Raw genomic sequence first — 8,106 nt, 5'->3', positions numbered from 1 at the left:
GAACTGATGACTGATGGAAAATGCTGCAACATCTGAAGAGCCCTTGGAGGATGCATAGTGATGATCATGCACAATTTATCTGGAGGGTGGCGGTAGTGCGCTAAGTTAGTCCGCATCCGCCGTTAAACAATCAACCGAAGAAGAAGCCCTTGAATGCAGCACAGAGAGGGAGGTCTCCAGCATGTAGCTGCTGTTGTCATATCTCTGTGAGGACGGTGAAGCCTTCAGTCTACTCTTCAGATCAGGTAACACATCTTATTTCAGCTGGTCTGATGAGGAGTTATGTCCCGTTCTATTGACCTCAGGAACCCGGAAGCCGGAACTTGGAATGACGTCATACCCGGGTTAAATGCGTTCTATTTAAAGTCTGATTCTCATTGTTGTCATTAGCTCTAGCCCGGTTAGCTATTGTTAGCATTACCAGTTGATAACAACGCATTAGGCCGTTTGTTGTGCTTGCAAACAGCGTAACAAGATGTCCTCAGAGAGAAGGGGGACATGCCTGTGTCAACGACTGATTTAGTGAGACACTAATGAGACAGAAGTGCTGATAATAACTTGATGTTACTGCAGCTTTCACAGCTGTTGATGCAGTTGTCTGTACTTGTCTGTGTGTGTCTAGTCCATGCTAATGTCCTGTACATGTGTCTCTGTCTTTAGTTGTCTGTGTGTGTCTAGTCCATGCTAATGTCCTGTACATGTGTCTCTGTCTTTAGTTGTCTGTATGTCTAGTCCATGCTAATGTCCTGTACATGTGTCTCTGTCTTTAGTTGTCTGTATGTCTAGCCCATGCTAATGTCCTGTACATGTGTCTCTGTCTTTAGTTGTCTGTGTGTGTCTAGCCCATGCTAATGTCCTGTACATGTGTCTCTGTCTTTAGTTGTCTGTGTGTGTCTAGTCCATGCTAATGTCCTGTACATGTGTCTCTGTCTTTAGTTGTCTGTGTGTGTCTAGCCCATGCTAATGTCCTGTACATGTGTCTCTGTCTTTAGTTGTCTGTATGTGTCTAGTCCATGCTAATGTCCTGTACATGTGTCTCTGTCTTTAGTTGTCTGTATGTGTCTAGTCCATGCTAATGTCCTGTACATGTGTCTCTCTTTAGTTGTCTGTGTGTGTCTAGTCCATGCTAATGTCCTGTACATGTGTCTCTGTCTTTAGTTGTCTGTATGTGTCTAGTCCATGCTAATGTCCTGTACATGTGTCTCTGTCTTTAGTTGTCTGTGTGTGTCTAGTCCATGCTAATGTCCTGTACATGTGTCTCTGTCTTTAGTTGTCTGTATGTGTCTAGTCCATGCTAATGTCCTGTACATGTGTCTCTGTCTTTAGTTGTCTGTATGTGTCTAGTCCATGCTAATGTCCTGTATATGTGTCTCTGTCTTTAGTTGTCTGTATGTCTAGCCCATGCTAATGTCCTGTACATGTGTCTCTGTCTTTAGTTGTCTGTGTGTGTCTAGTCCATGCTAATGTCCTGTACATGTGTCTCTGTCTTCATGTGCTGTAACTAAGTTCTATGTTCTGTGATTCTGCAGAACAGGAACCTGCTGGAAACCAGTTGTTAAACTGAGTCAGGCCCGTCTAAACTGTAACATAATGTTACTTTTTAACTTTCCTGAATAATAAATGAAAATGAAACCCCTTCTCCATGAAACATTTTTAATTCTTTAACAAACTCTCTCTGTCATCATTACACAAAGTGTATTAAGTTATACTTAATAATTGACAAATCCTATTGAATTAGTGTAACTACACACTGATTAGAGCTTTTATTTATGTATTTTATCTTCTGGTTTTAAGTTTCTTGTCTTTGGTGTTTCCTGAGTTCAGCTCAGTTCCTGTTTTTAATGAATTTCTTCTTTTATCATAAAGTCGTTGCTTTAGGGCTGAATGGGGCAGGGTGCAGAAGGACAGTGTGTGTGTGTGTGTGTGTGTGTGTGTGTGTGTGTGTGTGTGTGTGTGTGTCCTGATTTCATGTAAATGGAGAATTGAGCAACACTAAGCAGTGATGAGTCTCCATTTGGAGTGAAGAGAACAGAGTGCTGCTGGTCTGGTTCTACTCTCTGATTGGTCCATGTGTGTGTCTACAAACTACACACATGTTTCCTTTACATGTTGTGAGCTCACACTCAGTGTTCCTGTTTTACCTCTCAGACTGACTCCAGATCAGAAGATGGAGGAAGAGAAGGACCCAACAGAGTCTGCAGAGTTTGCAGACCCCGACCTTGGGTCTGTGACGACTGCCCGGTCCAAAGAACAACCTCAGACCTCAGACGTGAAACCTGGACCCTCAGACCCAAAGTAAGACAGCTGCTACTAACTCAGTTATATGACAAAGGACTGATTAGTGGTGTAACACAGCCAGGGTGATTCTAGGACCAGACCTTTAGGGGGACTCAGTCCCTAACAGGGTGATTCTAGGACCAGACCTTTAGGGGGACTCAGTCCCTAAAAGGGTGATTCTAGGACCAGACCTTTAGGGGGACTCAGTCCCTAAAAGGGTGATTCTAGGACCAGACCTTTAGGGGGACTCAGTCCCTAAAAGGGTGATTCTAGGACCAGACCTTTAGGGGGACTCAGTCACTAAAAGGGTGATTCTAGGACCAGACCTTTAGGGGGACTCAGTCCCTAAAAGGGTGATTCTAGGACCAGACCTTTAGGGGGACTCAGTCCCTAACAGGGTGATTCTAGGACCAGACCTTTAGGGGGGCTCAGCCCCTAACAGGGTGATTCTAGGACCAGACCTTTAGGGGGACTCAGCCCCTAACAGGGTGATTCTAGGACCAGACCTTTAGGGGGACTCAGCCCCTAACAGGGTGATTCTAGGACCAGACCTTTAGGGGGGCTCAGCCCCTAACAGGGTGATTCTAGGACCAGACCTTTAGGGGGGCTCAGCCCCTAATGAGAATGTGACACGGTTACAGTGCCTTGCAAAAGTGTTAACCTGTAATTGTTTGTCCTCTGTCACTATCAGACAAGGGGACATTCTAAAACGTGAAAAAGCTCAACATGGTTTAATGTACCTAAACAACGATCAATTATCACTAAAATTCTCTCTCATATTGCTCCTCATAACCACTGAAACTGTCAACTGGTTATAGTATATCTATTGGTCACTGGTGTAGTTAAGGTGGAGAGCCCCTGGTGATACTTGGAGCAAAGTCTCATGTTGTGTCGAGCCTTCTTAGTGGTTTATGGTGGTGGTGAGAGTTACACTTTAAGTTTCCATACTCTGAGTGTGTGAATGCGTGCATTACAATGTGTTATTTTGCCCAGGAACAGCCATTCTATAAGATGACTGTTCCTACTGTGTGTGTGTGTGTGTGTGTGTGTGTGTGTGAGCTGTCAATCTTACTCTATAATACTATTCGAATTCCATTTGAGATTTTTTTTTTATATTCAAATAATATTCAAATATTTAATGCTCAATTGCAGCCTGTTAAATATGTTCTACACTACTCAGGCTTATGCATCGTCAATGCCACTACAAGCATGTGGTTGTTGTTAAACGTTCTGTCCACCAGAGGGACGTCTAACATTAGCCTGGCCATGAGGCGACCTGCACGCAACTTTGTTTACATTCATTTTCCACCACGAGCACACAGCGACAAAAATCAACAGAGAACTCTGGAATGAAACATGATCTAACAAGTGAAGCGGCTCTGTTGTAAAGGCTAACGGTGCTCGGTTAGCACAATGACATCATGTTAGGAAGCACAGCCGAAACCATTTGTCATAAACTAGGTAGGTAAGTAACCAACAATGCTAACTGCATTAGTAACTAAGCCAAACGGTGCTGTCACTAGTATTTTAGTGATTTATAAGCAACCTGTTTCCAGCAGATTGTCACGTTACTGAGAATACAGCTGTAAGAAGATCATATGACGTGGAAACCAACTCTGACAGCTGTAGGGGAGCTAACATAAACTTTCTCCATGAAGCTCCCAGCTACGCTAACGTTACCTCCCGACGCAGTTAGGAAACCAGAACGAGCTAACTATTGATAACATTAGTATTTTGGCTCGGTGGATGACAATTTTAAAGTCATGTTAAAACTATTTCTGGTCCTCCTTACGATTTCCAGCCGGAGCCTGTCACTCCCCTGTGTAGCTCTGTGATGTTGTACTAACTCGGTACGTAACGTTAGACCTCACAATGCGTTGTGTTTCTCACTCCCTCTGTTAGTGTTCATACGGTGTGACATGAATCACACATGCGGGTAGGTCAAGGCGAGAAGAGGGAGATTAGCTAACGTTAGCCAACATATTTATTAAAAAAAAGTCACATTCGAATAGTAATTTCAGCATTCGAATAGTATTGATTTTTTTACTATTCGAATTTCGGTATTCGTTCCAACAGCCCTAGTGTGTGTGCGCATTCACACTGCTGAACGATACCTTTCTGTTAAAAGAGGCGTCTAGCCAGACATCCTCCAGCTGATAATAAAACATCAAACACTAACAGCAGATGTTGGAACATAAGATTACAGGAATGTCTGTTATAGAGTTAAGTCTAGACCTACTCTATCTGTAAAGTGTCTTGAGATAACTCTTGTTATGAATTGACACTATAAATACAATTGAATTGTATGAATATCTTATATATTCATGAATGATTAGAGTACATTTAATAAAACAAAAAGAATAAGATATCAGGTTATTTATCTACCGGTGTTGTACGAAGTTCTGCTTCCACAAGGGAACATAATGAGCAAAGTACTGAACTATATAAACCTCTTAGTCATGTTCCTCCTGATGATAAATCAGATCTTAAGTGTATGATTTATAGAGTCCTCCATGTTGTATCAGCCTCAGTAGTTGTATCTTGTCCTTGCTGCCTGTGAGTCAGATGTATTTCTCAGCTCCAGTAGTGTGCTAAGGGACAGGTGGTATTCAGCAGAAATGATTGTTGCTGTCTGAGGAGGCTCTCCTCTCCTGAAAACTCTCTCTCTGTTTTTATATCACTTTTCTACCTTTCAGGTCAGCTGATCAGCGGTTGGCTCTGCTTAAAGAAAAAAACACCAAAGTAGAAGGTAGACACACACATCATAAAACTATCTATGGTTAGTGTTTTACATGTTCCATCCTAATTTCTCTTGTCCCCCATGGGTTGCAGATCCAGATTTCCTGAAATGGGTTTCAGATATTGTGTCCAGCAATCCAGGTGTCAGGGTGAAGACCGGAGGCCTGGAAGTCACTGATTACAGTGAGGAGGAGTTGTATGAGTGGGGGACTTTCTACCTTCCTGATATAGTAAAGATGGAGGTTGTAGGAGTAGTGGAGGGGACGTCGCGCACGTATGATCAGCTGGTCCTGATGACCTGTGAGGACAGAAAGGTGTATGCCTTCGATGGAGAGAAAGAGGAGCTGCACATGGTGGCTGAGAGCCTGGAGGAGCTAGATCAGGAGGGGCTGAAGTATCCGTCACCAGAGAGCTACTACAAAGGAGAGGCCTTCAAACATATGGTGAGAAGCAGGGTGTGAACTATGGGGGAGCTAGGGGGGAGCTCGGCTCCCCTCGATAAGACATGGGCTCCACTGAAAACGTGATTTGTGAAATTTTGGGGGGTCTCTAAAAATATTGACAAAGTGTCACTTTGACGTGCAATTTCAGTTTTGTGTAATGTGATCATTGTGGATTATAATGTGTAAAATTGCAAAAATATCATTCATGCATGACAGTGATTTAAAACTAATTCACTTATTTATTTTTTATTTTATTTATTTATTTATTTATTCGGGACAGTGCACATTAATGATCAATCTAACATTTCTGTACAGACTGTAAATGAGCCAGGTTATAGCATAAATGCTAATTTTTACCTGTAGTCCCGAGGCAGGAAAACAACAACATACAAGATAATGCAAAACAAAAGAATATGACGATATACAATATCAAACATTAGCACACATTCAGACAGATTACATTACATCAGTAAAATTTGTTAAAATGATGACATAACTGGGAACTTTTAAGAAGTTGTTTAAAGTGCTTTTTAAATGTGCAGTAAGTTGGACATTCTCTAATGTTCGTTGGGATGCTGTTCCTCCTCTAATAGACTAGTTTTTCTATGGGGGATCTCCATGTCTCCTCTAAATGAGGCTCTGGTACACAGGTAAACAGCCTCTGTCAGACCTTGGTTTAATGTATGTAGAAAATGAAGCTGGAGCAAGTCCATGAAAAACTTCATAAATTAAAGAACTATTTTTTAAAATAAATAACATTTTCAAAATTGAGCATATTGTATTTTCCCAAAATATTACACTGATGGAATGACAGAGGTTTTTGATCAAGTATTTTTATAGATTTTTTGAATAACATTTCTATGGGTTTTTAAATCAATACTTCAATAAAGTTAACTATACTATATACTATACTATACATGCTATATACTATACTATACATGCTATATACTATACTATGCTATATACTATACATGCTATGTACTATACTGTACATGCTATATATTATACTATACATGCTATATACTATACTATACATGCTATATACTATACATGCTATATATTATACTATACATGCTATATACTATACTATACGTGCTATATACTATACGTGCTATATACTATACGTGCTATATACTATACTGTGCTATATACTATACTATACGTGCTATATACTATACTATACGTGCTATATACTATACATGCAATATACTATGCTATATACTATACATGCTATATACTATACATGCTATATACTATACTATACGTGCTATATACTATACTATACATGCTATATACTATACTATACGTGCTATATACTATACATGCTATATACTATACTATACATGCTATATATCTATAACATTATATATACATACTATACATTACATGCTATCAATACTAATCTATACTATTATACTATATATCTATATATTATACTATACTATACATGCTATATACTATATACATGCTATATATTATACTATACTATACATGCTATATACTATACTATACATGCTATTCTTGTCAGGGGCATCAAGGCGCTGGTGGCGCTGCGCTGCAAATTCAACTCCTGTTTAGTACATGTTAACGCAAAGATTCGTAGGAAATATATAACCGTTGGAGGACATTAATCGGCGCGCAAAGTCATTGAAATCCATTCTGCAGTCATGAAGATGGAGGTGGTAACAGCTCGTCAGAGGGTCACCATCCTAACCTCTCCCGCTCCTCTCTCCCGTTAAACTGGACCAGCCAGCAGTGGAGAGACTGGTAGAGCCCATACACATGGCTGTTTGTTAAGGATGGAAGCTTGGGGTCTACTTGAATTGAAGGTCTAATTGAACGGAGGAGTTCTGGTATTCTTCGGTAGCCTGAGGAACTTTAACCGTTGTTCATGTGAAGACAGCCTGATGCTTTGTTTATAGACTATTTGTGGCTGGCTGTTTGCTATTTGACCTCTCAGTTCCTGTTGATAAAGTATAATCGGGTCAATCCTGTATTGTGTATACACTTGTAGCTGTTATGTGTCTTTGTAAGTCGCAAGCGTACAACCCCCCCACCCCCGCCCCCGGGGGAAAAAAAAAAGGGCTCCCCGAAGGCCACAGTATAGTTTGAACACTGGTGAGAAGTTACAGTTAAGCTGCTGGAAACTAGCAGAGCTTCATGGTTGTTGACTGATCACCTGATGTTGTGATATTTTCTTTGGTGTGTAGACGGAGAAGGACTGGGACGAAGTGAGGAACAGCCCTGTGGGGAAGAAGCTGGACGAAGAGCATCGTAAACTGGTGGAAGAAAACAAGTCTGAACTTCTGGAGTGTCTCCAATCTATCTAACGCCAAAATCAAAGTTAATTTACTCTCTTTGATCTTCTCTGCTGTCTGAGCTGTTGTTTGACTATTAGTTAGGAGGAAATTAAAAAGGTGTGAGGTTCAGGTACCCTGTACATTTAATCTTTGGTCTATATCTTTACTATCCATGGAGCCATTTCTGGCCCAAAAAAATGTAAAAGAAATATGTCTGGGAGCGTGTGCCCCATGTTTAAAAGGCTCAGTCCTTCCTGTCTTTACTGAATTTCACCTCCCCCCCCTCGCTCTCCCCTGTCCTGTCAAAAAAAGGCCTAAAATGCCCAAAAAATAAAAATATATCTATC

At 40.8% G+C, this 8,106-nt stretch overlaps 1 protein-coding gene across 3 annotated transcripts; it reads left to right on the top strand.

Moving 5' to 3' along the window:
- The first annotated feature begins 113 nt into the window (after positions 1-113).
- LOC120563553 lies at positions 114-7,906 on the top strand. 3 transcript variants are annotated; one of them, XM_039807780.1, is made up of 5 exons: positions 114-245; positions 2,149-2,295; positions 4,974-5,026; positions 5,110-5,459; positions 7,670-7,906. In XM_039807780.1, exons 2-5 carry the CDS (start codon positions 2,168-2,170, stop codon positions 7,787-7,789), a joined length of 651 nt encoding a protein of 216 aa, XP_039663714.1. In that variant the 5' UTR covers positions 114-245; positions 2,149-2,167; the 3' UTR covers positions 7,790-7,906. The 3 variants fall into 3 exon arrangements, with proteins under 3 accessions (XP_039663714.1, XP_039663713.1, XP_039663715.1); XM_039807779.1 differs by lacking the exon at positions 114-245 and adding an exon at positions 250-344; XM_039807781.1 differs by lacking the exon at positions 114-245 and adding an exon at positions 377-522.
- The last annotated feature ends 200 nt before the right edge of the window (positions 7,907-8,106 follow it).

Source organism: Perca fluviatilis, chromosome 8 (genome assembly GCF_010015445.1).
Source record: "Perca fluviatilis chromosome 8, GENO_Pfluv_1.0, whole genome shotgun sequence".
NCBI lineage: Eukaryota > Metazoa > Chordata > Actinopteri > Perciformes > Percidae > Perca > Perca fluviatilis.
This window is presented reverse-complemented; position numbering and strand designations above follow the sequence as displayed.

Excerpts from the sequence above, each read along its gene's own strand:
- LOC120563553 (XM_039807779.1), top strand. The coding sequence starts at position 283 with ATGTCCCGTTCTATTGACCTCAGGAACCCGGAAGCCGGAACTTGGAAT. Across the intron at positions 345-2,148 it reads TGGAATGACGTCATACCCGG|ACTGACTCCAGATCAGAAGA; the intron begins GTTAAATGCGTT and ends TTTACCTCTCAG. Across the intron at positions 5,460-7,669 it reads GAGAGGCCTTCAAACATATG|ACGGAGAAGGACTGGGACGA; the intron begins GTGAGAAGCAGG and ends TTTGGTGTGTAG.